The sequence below is a fragment of the Apaloderma vittatum genome, unplaced genomic scaffold (assembly GCF_000703405.1).
Source record: "Apaloderma vittatum isolate BGI_N311 unplaced genomic scaffold, ASM70340v1 scaffold32574, whole genome shotgun sequence".
Taxonomy (NCBI): Eukaryota; Metazoa; Chordata; class Aves; order Trogoniformes; family Trogonidae; genus Apaloderma; species Apaloderma vittatum.
The window spans coordinates 5,253-19,127 of record NW_009711569.1 but is presented as its reverse complement, the minus strand read 5'-3'; the positions used below and the strand labels follow the sequence as shown (position 1 = coordinate 19,127).

Sequence of the window (13,875 nt, the reverse complement as noted above, 5' to 3'; positions counted from 1 at the left end):
CAGGAATAGCTTCTTGGCTAAAGCTATATCTTGCCAGCAGTGGCTATTACCCTGCTGGAGTACCTCTGAAAGGTGAGGGCAACTTGAGCAGTTCAGCCCCTAAAGGGGAGAGAGGACACCTGCCCATTGGGTGTATTTTTCCAGACATGGTGCCGCAAGGTTGTGTCCAGGACTGAAGGCTTGCAGGAGCTGGACTGAATTCAAATGACTCTTCTATATGTTGTCACTTGTGCCACTGACTTCAGAAGGAGTCCCGGAGTGCCACATTTTGTCCATCTGTTAATGTCCCTGTGTCTACTAGGTCTGGTACTGAATCAAAACTTAATCTGAAACTATCTTGGGAAGAGACTAGAGTATGTGCATATTGCTGCAGACATTTGGACCTGGGTCAGAGGTCAGAAATGGGGCCTACCTGGCTATCACACTTCAAAGGGAGATGCTCTGGTGTCAGCTTGTGCAGCTCAACAGAAGCAAATGCCATCAGGAAGCCTTCAGATGGATGTGAAAATTTTCAGACCGTGCTCTATGAAATGTAGTTATACAAGAGCTCTCAAGCATTTAGTGCAGCACAAAATAACCCAGAAGCTGCCAAATGTTGTAGCTAGCATTTTTCCAAATATAAGTACCCTTCTTTTTACCAGTTCAGAGCTAAAACATGAGTTACAAAGGATTTGACAATCAGTGAAATTAATGACACAATACTATTGACTTCAGCATTTCTTCAAGATACCACCTCAGGGGTGAAATTGCCCGTAATTTTATTTAACCAGGCTGTAAATCAGGGAGTGTTGGAGTGATTTTTTTGCACGTGGCTGCTGTGCTTTATCGGTCTGCATTCACACAGGGTACAAGGTGATTCCTGGAAGCGCCTGACTTGGTGCGCGCTGCTGCAGGGTGTGGACTTCCACTGGGTCTCTGTCTTGTCCCTCCTCCCTTCTCCCAGCGTGTAGCACTTGGAGGTGGGGTGACGAGAAAGGGACTTAGGATAGAGCTTTATAAACACATTGAAAAAAACCAGTCCTCATAATTTAATTTCTTCATGTTCATCTCTGTGCTTCTTTTTAATTCCTCCCTTCCCTGTACACTCACCAGGGAGAAATCCATCAGAGTTGCTTTGCACTAACACCCAGGTCAGTGGCACACTTGTGTCTTCTCTATCTTCAGCCTCTGCTCTTATATAGACTTACGGAGAGTTTTTGCTTAGAAAGATGAATTCGCTGCTGGTTGATACTCCAGAAAAGCAAAATAGACCACTGTGAATACTGTGAAAGCAATAGATAAGAGGTAAGTAATGTCTTAGGTAATCTGCATTGTCTTCCTCATAACACAGTGTGCTTAGAAGAGAGTACAGTAATAAAAGTCAAATGTAGGAGAAGGCATATTCAAATGAAAAATCTTTCTGTTCAGAAGCATGAACTTTGGGATTTCAAGCTTGAGCTGATTCTTGTAAAATCTCTATTGGAATATATTACTCTGCATTTGAGATTACAATGAGGTGCTTTACTGCAGTAACTAACTGGCTTTTGAGAGGAATGTATGATAAGAAGAAAAAAAAATATTGCTATTCTCAGTTCTAAAACAATGATACCATTATACTGATGCTTGCTTTTTTTTTTTTTTTTTTTTTTTTTGTATTTAGCTCTTTCTAAAGGAGAATGTAGGAGTTGTGAGTTATGCTGTCATGAGGTCAAGTCACCCAGCCACCATACTTCTGGACACCTTGAGTTTTGCAGAATTTCCTGACAGCCCACTGTAGTGACTGTAGCAAGAGTGGCTGTCCTCACTTGAGGGGAGGAGAAGTGAGATTGCTGTGCTGGGCTATAGGATGGAGGAGGAGCTGCTGTATAACTTCTGGTAAAATTTTTCTTGACTGGGAGACGTGAAGAAAGAAAATTCTTGGTTGCAAGGTGTGTCTGTGGATTCTGTCCTACTCTGTGTGCTGGGTAGATCTTGTTGGAATGATCAGCTGCTTCTGATGTGAAGCCCTAGGCTGGAGGTAGACTGCAGGTATTTGAGATACTGGCAGGAGAAATCTCAGTCCCCTGGTAGGGTTCAGAGATGATGCAGTCCTAGTGCTGCAGTGTAGATGTGGTGCATAAGCAACAGTGTGCAGAGCTGTGAAAGCCTTTGGGTGGGTAGGAGTGAGCTGGAGATTGGAGTGTGGATACTTGAAAGTGCAGGATGTCTCTCATAGTACAGAACTGGGTGTTGGATGCTCTGTACAAGGTTGGAGCCATAGCGAAAGAAACAGTCATCAAAACTGTCTCTCCTCTAGTGTAGGCAAACAAAGCAAATGCTTTAATCTTATACTTCTCATGTTTCCAGCAGTTACAGATATCTGTTCTCATCTGGCCAGGAGGTCCATAACTCTGAACACAGGGTCCTTAGTGATCCTCTTTGGGCTGATTGGTTGTTTTCCCTTCCCCAGCCCCATGCAGGAGCCAGCAGCCTCCCCCATGGTCAGGTTGCTTTTGCCTCCTCGCTGAGATGCAGATGATCTCCCAGCCCCTCAGGGGCTGAGGGGAACGTGGGCAGCAGCTGACCTGTTGGTACTTTGGAGCCTCCTGACTGCTGAGAGTGCTTTTGAATCTTGAGCCAGCATGGAGAGGCAGTTTATTGTTCCCTCACTAGTATAAACCTTCCCTGATCTCACTGAGCCCTGTCACAGTGTCCTCAGCCTTCATCACACTAGTGACAGTTACTGGGATATCCAGCAGTAGGAGTGTGACATGTCTGATTTTTAAGAAAAGAGCTTTCAATTAGGACAACTCCTAGATAACTGATTCGTTATTAAATTGTATGGCTACGTTTTCCGTCTGCTAACTTTGATACTCGTAGTTACAAAACTTCATTAGCACATTCACTTGCAGAAAATAAAAATGTGCTCAGTATTAATGTCAAGGTAGTTGCTGTCCTGAATGAAAAAATCTGTCTCTTTTTATCCTCTTGCATTTGAATCCTTCCTTGGCATATGAGAAAAATATATGAGAGTTCAACTTGGCAGCTGGCAATTTGTGCTTGACCTGTCATGTGCTGAGCATGATGGGAATAGGTTATGACAAATCTGTCATATTTAACAATGAGTTTGTCGATGTCTTGTTAGCACTGGGGGATGTGCTTCCATCTCAGGATTTCCTGGAAGAGTAAAAAATGCTCATGCAAAATTAAGCACAATTAGGAAGTTTCAGTTTTGACACTTCTCAAAATCTTGAACCTGGAGGCTATAAAAACCCAAGTCCTAAATTTGACAGCTATGCAGAAGGTTTGGTGAGTTCTCCATGGAATGCTCGTTCCATTATTTCCTTCTGCTACTACTTGTAGAGTGACTTTCTTGATATTGGATCTATTATTTATTTTTATTTTGGGGAGATGTTGCTCCTTAGCTGCTCTTTATTCCTTCCCTTCACATTAAAATTACTTTCTCAGGGGTCTTCCTTGAAAATGTGACTTTGGCTGTCTGTTCTGCCCTGCTTGGAAGGGAATGGGCAATAAATGGATTCCGAGAAGAAAGGGACTTAGGATGGAGGGTCATTGAACCCAAGATGCTCTGGAGGAGCAGTTTCTATTGCTGGACCCTGCACCACTGATAACTCTTTGTACTTCTTGAGTCTTATCTATAGGACAGTTGCTGCATTTTTTTTTTTTAGAGCTGACACACTTTGATAGAATATTCCACAGAACTAATGACACCAAAGTAGTAAAATGGTTAGATTGTACGGATTTGAGAACATTTCTGCTAAACTGCCTCTCTTTCTCTTCACTCCCTACCATGTAAAAGAATCAATGAAGTATTTTCTAATAGTGAATGTTTAAACATAACTTCCTGATTTCCTGTCTGGGTGTTAGGCTTTATATTTAAAGGAATTTAAATAATGAAGAACTTAGAAGTGTTGCTTGCAGTTGTGAGGGTGAAAAGTGGATGTTAGAAATGTCAAGCAACTGTAGTATTTATTTACTAAAGCTGTCTACAAGGTAACAAATCCAAGTTTATTTTTTTGGTGTGACAGCTATTTTTCCAAACAGTTTTTGGCAACTAAGTAACAGAAATCTGTGTTTACAGTTCTGTGAATCTTTAAAGCTAAAAAGCTTTCTAATAACTGAAAGTGTGATTTTATTTAAGTAGACCATTCTAACAAATCGTCAGCATCCCATAAAAAATTAGAGAGCAACTTTTCACCATTCTTACAATTTCATCCTCCATGATGGGAGCTGTACTGCAACTGGCTTCTCCAAATGGGTGAATCCTTTGTATTTTTTCTTTGCTTCTGCTATGTCCTTCACGTAAATATTTTTTAAATTGGAGTGACCTTTGATCCTACCTGTCTTTTGGCTAAAATCCTGTTCAGATGGTGTTGCACTGAAACTCACGTACAGGCAAGAGAGAACTGGAGGATGTGGCTGCTTCATCATCCATGATCTTCAAGTTGAATGTCTGAGGTGCTTCAAGGCTGCGTTGCTTTAAGAGCGATTGTGGGCATGTTTGTGCTCCGTCTCCCTTGCCCTTTTTGCAACATGATATAATTATTTTCTCTCCTTCTCCAGTTTGTAATGGAGCTTTTCAAGCTCCTAAATAAAACTTCAAATCGTGTTTTTTCAGGTCACAGAGCTCAATAATGTGAAGAATATATTACGAATGCCAAAAAGCACAAAGAAGCATGCTATTGGGATTTATTTTAATGATGACACATCAAAAACCTTTGCTTGTGAGTCAGGTGAGTAAAATGGTAACGCACATTATAAAACATAAGATTATTAATTGTGAAATTATAAATGTATTATACCCACACACAGATTTTCTGGACATTTATACAGAACTTGAGGCAGATGAATGGTGCAAAGTGCTGCAGATGGAGTGTCTTGGAACGCGAATTAATGACATTAGCCTTGGAGAGCCTGACTTGTTGGCATCTGGAGTTGAGAGGGAGCAGAGTGGTAGGTACAGAAATGTTGACCTTTCAGATTTTGATCTGCCTTATTTTAAAGTTTTTTGAACTATGCGTGTGAATATCAAGAATAAATTGGAGCAAAATTGTTTTTGCTAGCCCTCCTTCCTGTTTTGTGGGGGTTGTTTGTCTCTGGGTTGGTTTTGACTTTTTTTTTTTTAAATGTTTCTGGAAATAATAAGTAAGATAACTAGAACTATTTTGAAGTAGCATTTTTAATTCTTGGACAAATTACTGCTCTTGGAGATGGGAACTGTCTTTTTTTTGTGTTTTCTTGTATGATGTCTGTACAACAGTTTCAGTCTGCGATTGAGGATCTTGACAGCTTTGTAAAGCAAATAGTAAATAACAGTAATTGCATGCAAAACCTGAGCCCATGACTACCTCACTTTCCTGTGCAAATTAACTAATTACATGCACAAATGCAATTGCAACATATTTATTCATGCACACAATTTTATTAACTGTTTGCAAATAGCAAGATTAGATGGTGCAGTTCTCTTCAGTGTCTGAATGCACACACAAACGTTTGACGCGCTTTGAGTGCAGCATTCGGACTGCCCCGGATGTGGAGTTTGTTGAGTTACTGGAAAGAATTGAGTCTTTGGTTTTGAATTAATTGTTCTAAGTGGAGATAAGATCTTGTATTAGAGATGGGAAAATAGGAAATTCCTTTAATGGCTTGCACATTTAATGGACAGGGATTTTAGACTAACCTTTTGTTTTTCTCCCAGAGAGATTCAATGTGTATTTGATGCCATCCCCTAATTTAGATGTGCATGGGGAATGTACCTTGCAGATAACATTTGAGAATATCTGTCTTTGGGACATCCAGAATCCCAGAGTAAAACTTGTCTCTTGGCCATTAAGTGCCCTCCGACGCTACGGGCGGGACCCATCTTGGTTCACGTTTGAAGCAGGGAGGTAGGTGTGTGTTTGCTGTATTGCTTTGCTTTCCTTGGTGGTGCTGGTTGCTCTGGAGCACTTTGGAAGGTTGTTGAAGGACATGAGAGCTTATCTTCAGACAGAGGCTAGTCTGTACACTCTGCTAGAAAAATAATGAAAAAAATATAAAAACAAATAAAAACCTCTTAATCCCACGTTGCAGCTCAAATGGAAGTGGTTGCCAAACAAAAGTGCCTGAGGATGGGGATTGGAGAGCTGAGGTGTTGCAGGGGATGACAGGGTGGAGGCTGGCAGCGCTGTGTGTTACTGTACAGGGTTGTTCTTAAATAAACCTGTGTATGAGCCAGAATGTTGGGAGGTCAGATCACGAAAGAAGGAATGAACACTACTCCAGAATTTGCACAGCATAAGCCTTTGAGTGCATACTTGTGGGCTGTGTACTAGGAGAAGTGGAATTTGAGGTTGAGAGCAGTGAGTGCCAATTGTTTCCCTAAAGCAAGCTAAAGTAGTGGAAAAAGGATTCCTGTTTTCCATTTATTATGTTCCAGTTTTTCATCTTCTTGACAAATCGATTTATAAGAAATTTGAATGATATTCCTTGATTTAGAGATGTTGTTCTATATCGCTTCCCGCAGCTCAACCTTAATGAGCTGAAGTCTTTGGCTGAAGTTGGAGCACTTATTTATTGAAATAAAATATGAAATCCACATAATTTTAGATGAGCACATTAGAGAATTACAGTACTAAAGGAGAAACAGATCATATGATTAACTTATCTGGAAAGGGAAGAAGTATTTAAATATCCATCCTTCATATTACTGCAGAATTTAGTCTTCTTGGAAGGGGGAAAACAGTGATAGGGCAATGCAGCTGGGATACTGAGGATATGCATTTTTTGTTTCAAGTGGAACACAAAACTGCAAAACTCATTACAGGAAATGTGAAAAGTCTGAAAGGGGAAGGCAGGTTAATTCTCCCTGTCACAGATTCTAGATAGCCTCTAAATGTTAAAAATCTGGGTCTTGTGCATGAACTCTCTAGAGCTTAAGCACTTACGATGGATCAGCAGTACTTAGCCGAGTCCTTGTTTGGCGAGAGCAGCACAAATACAGGTTAAAATAGTAAGATTGAATCAGGGCTGCTAAGACCCATATGCAAAGACTTAAAACAACTGTGCCATATTTCAGCAACCTTTGTTTTCTTAATGCTTACGCAATAGCACTTTTAGAGTAGCATGGTAAAGTTTTGCTTGTTCATGGTGAACTGTAAACTCAAATCTCACCCTTGCATCCCATCTGTTCTTGCTGTGGCAGGATGTGTGACACAGGAGAAGGACTGTTCATCTTTCAGACCAGAGATGGGGAAGCAATCTATCAGAAGGTTCACTCGGCTGCTTTGGCCATAGCAGAACAACATGAGCGTTTGTTGCAGAGTGTGAAAAATTCAATGGTACGGCTGCTCGTTATGCTTGTTATTTCACGCTGCGCACCAATGAGAAATATGTTTCTTCAATGTAACTTTAAGTTTGGACTCACAGGTAGTAAGCAGTGTGATTATTGCTCTTATTAAATTCTGCTTCATTATAATATTTAGGGTAAAATATATATCCGGCATTGCTTTTTGAGAATCAAATCAACAAGGAAACATCGATTTTTTTTTTATTTTTTTTTTGTGTGTGTGTGTGTACAAAGCTATCTATAAGTGTGAATTAATACAAAGATGATAAACTGTCAGTGCATGTTCTCATTAGGTTCCTTTTGATTAATCAGGATTGTGAGTTTGTTTGCAAGTGTTTCTCATCAACCTACTTGCAAAAATGTTCTGGCTCTTGCTCAGTTTCCCATTTGCTAATTGCTGTCTGCACTCCAAGGATGATTTGGAAAGATTCATGTGGTTTGGATTAAACTATGGGGGAGGACTAGATGTTTGATCTTTCAGTGGATATGTTTTCCACAAGTGTCATTAGTATCTAAACCTTGTTTTATGATACATTACTAGTGGGAAACAGAAGTGTAAGATGCAAGCTAACATATAAAGATCGAGAAGAGATACTGTGGGATCTCCAAAAACATTATGTCAAAGGAAGGCATTTTTACAGCACTTGCACGTAATGTGTTTCAGGATCTTACTAACTTCTAATAATTTTTGGTTTTGTCATGTAGCCTGTAGAATGAAGTATTCTGTTTATCCCATATTACAGTTGGTTGCTACACTCTAGGACTCAGAGTGACCCTGGCAGCAAATTTAGTATCCTGAAAATAACAAGCTTTCTGGAATGGAGAACTGTGGAAGAACACGGCTATAAACACTATCTCTATTCCAGGCAGTAGTAATTGCTTGTGTAATCTGCAACAAGACAAGTATGACTAGCTAACAGTTGTAGCCGACTGGTGGGCTAGAAAGTCTTGTAATTTAATAGCAGAATATAGTTGTTTCAGATGAGTTCATATGCCCCTGTGTACAAGTTTCCCAAGTTTGTCATAGAAATGTTGCTTGGTTCTAAAATACTCAGATGTGGTAGTTTCTCTGGGGTTCAAGGGTAATCAGCTTTAAAAATTTAGGCAGAGGATTGTTATATCAGTGTAGAACTGATTAATTTGCTAATTACAAATTATTTGTAAAGTACATCTTTATTCAGATGGATTGATTTCCCTTGTATTTTTCTTCTGCTTTTGAACACCTCAACAAGGAGTTCATGCTCAGTTGTTTATGTTGTTTCTATCTCCAAGAAGTACCTTATGTGAATTTTCATATTAGTGAAACTTGAGCTATTATTTACAGAAAGGGTAAATAAGAGAAGGTAGGAGATACGGTGGTGAGAAATGAAGCCTACACTGAATGTCTTCTCTTTGTCCATGTAATCCTGACCACTACTACAACAGCAGTGATGTGATAACCCAAGGCTGAAGTGAAGATGGTATTAAGTGACCTTGAGGGCTCCTGGAGCCTGTGCAAATAGAAAAGTTGAATGTCCCACACTAATAGAGTGAAATAAAGCTGCCAAGTACTGTTGAGAATGTGGGCTCTAATGTGTCTGTCACCTCCCCAGCATTCACTCTCTTTATATGACAGTATGTTGGTGCAGTTTGTGACTGTAACCGGCTCTGGCTCTTGAAAAGCTTGTGGAAAGCTGATGTGATAGTGGTCCCTCAGCTGGGAACCTCACCCTGACACTGTGTTAATGCTGGTTTCTGCTGAGGTTTGAGCATATGCAGACCAGAAGCTGGGACACTTTCACAAGTGGATTTCATTTATTTTCCTTTGCAATGAATTCAGACATCTCTCCCTTTTCTTTCTTAAAGAGAAGAAAGAGCTGGCTTTCCTTAGCAATCCATGAAGCTATTCTGGCCATTTGGTAACTTATCCAGCGGTCTCTTTCCTTTCACTTCTGCAAGAAAGAAAATAGCTATTCAAGTTGTATTTCCATGAGTATTTGGTTGCCATGAAAACTGACAGGAGCAGTGCTGTGACTTGACTGCTGTCATTTATGCCTGCTCTCAGTTCAGGTTGCGCTAAAAGAGGCATTACAAACTGGCATCTCACTATGAAGTAATAACAGTGAACTTCCCAGTTTTGGCAACTAAAATTTAGTGCTTCGTAGAAGGATATTACCAGCCAGTTTGCACGCAGCCTTCTCTGACTCTTCTTCCACTCTCACTTGAGACTTGATCCATGTGATGTGCGAGTGCCTCTGTCCAGGCTGGAGCCTGCTGGTACCTCTGGCCACTTCCAGAGATCCGTAATTAAGTGTGGAAATGGCACTCACTAAATTTTTAAAGAGGACATTATTGAGTATTAGTGTTAGATGGATAGTAGTCAAAACAGCAGTGATATGTTAGTGCCCTTTGATTTCTAAAGCTGTTTCTCTTAGTTTGACATTCTGTAGTTTTGCTGTGATGAATTTAGCAAATGTTTCTTAAGCAATTATTGTTCTATTTGATTTTGATTGGTGACATAAACTTGCTTCGCTGGGAAGAGAATTCCCTCATAAACACAGTGACTGCAGTCTTCTCCACTTGGGGATCTCAAGATGAAGGTTTACCTAGTACAAGTTGTTCTGCAAAATCTTTGAAAATTGGATTGTCCAGCCTGAGGAAATAAACCAAACCTAACAAATCTTAAAAACATCTTCCTTTTCTTTTGGAGCCATAATCACAGCTAACTTGAGAGAATGTTTGTGTGCAGGTTCTTTTTTTTTTTTTTTTTAAAGCAGTATTTTAATTTTTTTTTTTTATGCAAATTTGCAATTTGTTAAGGTGGGATCCAGGAAACAAAATGCTTAATCTTTCCTTCCTGGCCCCCTAGGACTTCTGGGAATGAACCACACTCAGTGTTTCACCCACCTAGTGTGTTAGCCCAGCCAACTCCTCAGTATCTCTCTGTAGGTCTCATCTGGGAGACAAGGAGTGACAAGTGGTGGCCTAGTGGCTCCCCAGCTGCTCTGAGCACTGCCTGCTGATGACTGCCACATATGCTGGGAGCTGCTTTTGAACTGCTCTGGGGATCCTGAGCTCCTGTCAGGTTTCAACATTCTGCTCCTCCCTGGGGCAGAAGAGGGCGAGAGGCTATGGATTAGGTGCCCTGCAGTTAAATTATTTGTTGTGTTAATGATATGTGGAATTGCACGTCCAGCCTGCGCTTATATGTGTGTGTTGCAGCATCCTAATTCTGTTTTCAACCTGCTTAGTGTGCCGGCTGCTTCTGTGGCATAAAGCTAGGTCATTATCAGGTTACTCCTACTTTTTCTGTTGCCACAGAGATACAGCAAGTTAATTGTGAGAATGGAATCAATCGTCATTAGAGCTACCTTTGCTCGCAGTCTGAGGTGTTTTGATGAAATGCTGTGTATTCAGGACATAACATACTAATTCTCATCTCCAGCTGTAGAATCTTTAATTTTTTCTCCTGCTGGTTGAGTTCAGGAGTACCACCCCTTCTAGCCCTTTTCTGTGCCTTTATCTAATCTTTCTCTAGCTATGTCTCTCTTATTTTTTTTTTCCTCCCCAGATAGTCTATTGGTTTTTTGCATTCCTTCTGACAGCTGAACTATTGCTCAAACTGCCTTAGCTTGCTGCCCGATTCACCAATAAATGCAACCACTGAAAAAAGTTATCTACAGCCAGAAAATGTCATCCTCACAATGCTCTCCTGATTTTTATTCCCAGTAAAAGATCCACCATTGTTTGTTTCCATGGTGCTGTGGTGCGTGTGGTGACACTGCAAAGGGTGTCGGGGCTTCACTGAAGGAGCTGTAATAAACATGGTGTAGGTGGAACCTTGCGTGGTGCCGTGATTCACATCCAGCTGATGTGGAGGTGGATGTTCGAAGAGCAAGAGTTAGTCTGGGTTTAGTTTTGTTTTACTTTCACATCAGAGGCCCCATGTCCACTGTACAGAGAGGAGCTGAACGTAGATGGCACCTCTGAATGATTTGGAACTGGGTCTTTTCAAATACAGCCAGCCCTCAACTCTCTTCTATGTTTGCTTTGCCTGTTCATTTTGCTCCAAATTATGCCAATTGTTTTGAAAGGTTCTGCCACCTCAGGTTTTGTGTAACTTAATGTAAAACTTTTATACAGACTTGTCTTTATGAATTAGGTAAGTGTAGTCTTGGTATGCTTGAGCTGATGTTTTCCTCACCTTTGGGAGAATTTTAGCTGTACTGTGAAGCTTATGATGAAATCCAAATAGTTTTATCATCTTGCACATACATCTTATTGAATTCCTGAGAAAAAATATCCTACACCTTAAAGCAGTCACTTCTTGTACATGAGAAGGTGCTGTGACTGTGTCAGAAAATCACAGAATGTAGGGATTGGAAGGGACCTCTGGAGGTCCATCTAGTCTAGTCCCCATCATCTAGTCCAACTTCCCAAAATGTAGCTGAAGGTCCTGTATGAAGAGGGAATTGTGAGATGGGGCTTCCGGCAATGCTCTGCAGCCCACATGATCTCTTCTCAGAGTACCTGGATGTGCTCGTCATTCAAGGAATCTCGCTGAAGGAGATCTAGCTGGCATGTTCCTCAGCTCTATTAGAAGGGAGATGAATAGAAACTGCTTGAAAACTAACACAAAGAACTAGTCCTCTCTCATGTGAAACATGTCCAGTCAGGTTCTCAATTTGCTGAGTCTGTATTTGGCTTTGGGCATCGCTTGTGTAGCTCTGGGAAGAGCCTCTGATGGCTTTGCTGCTAAAGGGGGACCATACTGTCACTCTTCTACCTTCTGCTGACCCCCGGTTTCTGTTTCAGCTGCTTGAATTAGAACTCCCCTCAGGGGAAGCACTGGTAGCCCAGGACCAGGGGAGCACCAAGGTGAGCTTTGGTGTGCAACGGCAGTGTGACCTTCTAACCCGAGTGGTGTGTGCCTGTGGAGAGTAACTCCTGAGTTAGTTGCTGCTGCTCATGTAGGGTGAGCAGATGGAGGGAGGGAGAGGCTGGGCTTCACTAGAAGTTCTTGCAGCCAATGTTCGTGCTATCCTCAGGCTGTCTCCTTTACATCAGTTTACTGCTTTGCAGCTTCAGATGAAGATGAGCGAGCGAGCCGTGTCCCTCAGCACCATGGTGCCCTTGCCCCGCAGTGCCTACTGGCAGCACATCACGCGACAGCACAGCACCGGCCAGCTCTATGGTCTGCAAGGTGAGGCATAAATCTGATTGTGACACTGTTGAATTGATCCAGTATCTGCCCCCATCTCACTGAAGGCTGACATTCAGTCTAAGCCAGTTGCCTCTGCTGGCTGATGGAGAGAAGGGCACATCTTGCCTTGAGGTGGACAACTTGGCAGAGGGATCGTCATCAGGAGATGCTCTTCTTACTTCCTGTTGAGGTGCGATCCTTGACAAGTTTCCTGACCATTTTACAGGATGACCAGTTACCAAGGTTGCCCAATACTTTCTGCTACTGTTTTAATGGCACCTGATTTTTGCCAGACTAACAACCACTTGAGTCCCCCCTCTCCTTTGAACAGCTGCCTCATACTACCAGTGATGCAGTCTTTATTACTCCTTTTGTGTACTTGCTAACATGCAGCCAAAACAACCGCATCCACTAAAACTGCGGAATTAGAGAAAAGCCACGATCACTAGTTATAGAAGAATGTTGCTTGAACACTGGAATGCTGTCACTGTGCATTGCAGTGTGGCTGGGAATCACTCCCGGGAGATTCCTGCACCCCGTTGTCCCTCTGTGGTCACCAAGGGACATCTGGTGGTTACAGAGCAGGGCGTGTGGGAGCCCCTGCTCTGGCTGAGAGTGACTTTGCAGCAGCTCTGGCCTCAGCCATCCCTGCCCCTGGACTTCAGACCCGAAGCTCAGTCTCTCGCAATAGTGCAAACTGCAGCACTGACATGTGCCGTTGTTGCTTGGTGCCCAGAGGCACCTCTGGAGCAGGAGCTGCAGGTGCTCAGTACCTCTGAGGAGCTGGTTCTGTGTCAGCATCTTCTAGTCCCGTGCGCTTTTAGAATTAAAACACCCCACACCAACAAACGACACCCCACTGGAATTTCAAAACACACTCCTCCACTCTTAAGATGCATGGGTTAGCTGAGTTAGTGTTTGTACAGAAGTTGGTGAAGTCAGGATCAGGGCATTACTCAGAAAAGCCAGCAGAAAACAAACTAAACACTTCATAGAAGTGCAGCAGCCTGGAGTCTTAAATGGAAGAAGCCAATACCTGCCATAACTTTATTTTCACAACGTAAAGGCTGGGCTTGATTAAACATTTGGATGAGGAAGGTGTTGGTGAAGCAGTTTTCCTTTACAATAGGGCCATTAGGAAGTGAAGCTCAGCTTGGCCATGAGAATACAGGTTGTTTCTCTGTCATCCCTGAAGGTCAGGGCTGGTGTGTGCTGCACCAAGGGGCAGCCTCATCCTGCTGCAAAAAAACTCGAAACCCACAGGTAAAACTGTGTTTAGCAGAAAACCTGAACAGCTGGCAGGACTTTCTAGTACTAACATGGAGATACCATTTGCCAACATCAAGCATTCAGAAAACATCCTGGTTTGAAAAACTTTGAGTTTCTT

General features: G+C 41.9%; 1 protein-coding gene across 1 annotated transcript in view; it reads left to right on the top strand.

The window, feature by feature from the left end:
• The window catches only part of DOK5 (docking protein 5), a gene marked incomplete at its 5' end in the record, with an annotated part of 20,473 nt that overhangs the window by 5,277 nt on the left and 1,321 nt on the right, over positions 1-13,875 (top strand). The window contains 6 exons of the mRNA XM_009867682.1: positions 4,598-4,712; positions 4,813-4,932; positions 5,678-5,867; positions 7,163-7,298; positions 12,101-12,163; positions 12,368-12,488. Coding sequence (XP_009865984.1) covers positions 4,598-4,712; positions 4,813-4,932; positions 5,678-5,867; positions 7,163-7,298; positions 12,101-12,163; positions 12,368-12,488 — 745 coding nt within the window. The remainder of the gene's footprint in view (positions 1-4,597; positions 4,713-4,812; positions 4,933-5,677; positions 5,868-7,162; positions 7,299-12,100; positions 12,164-12,367; positions 12,489-13,875) is intronic.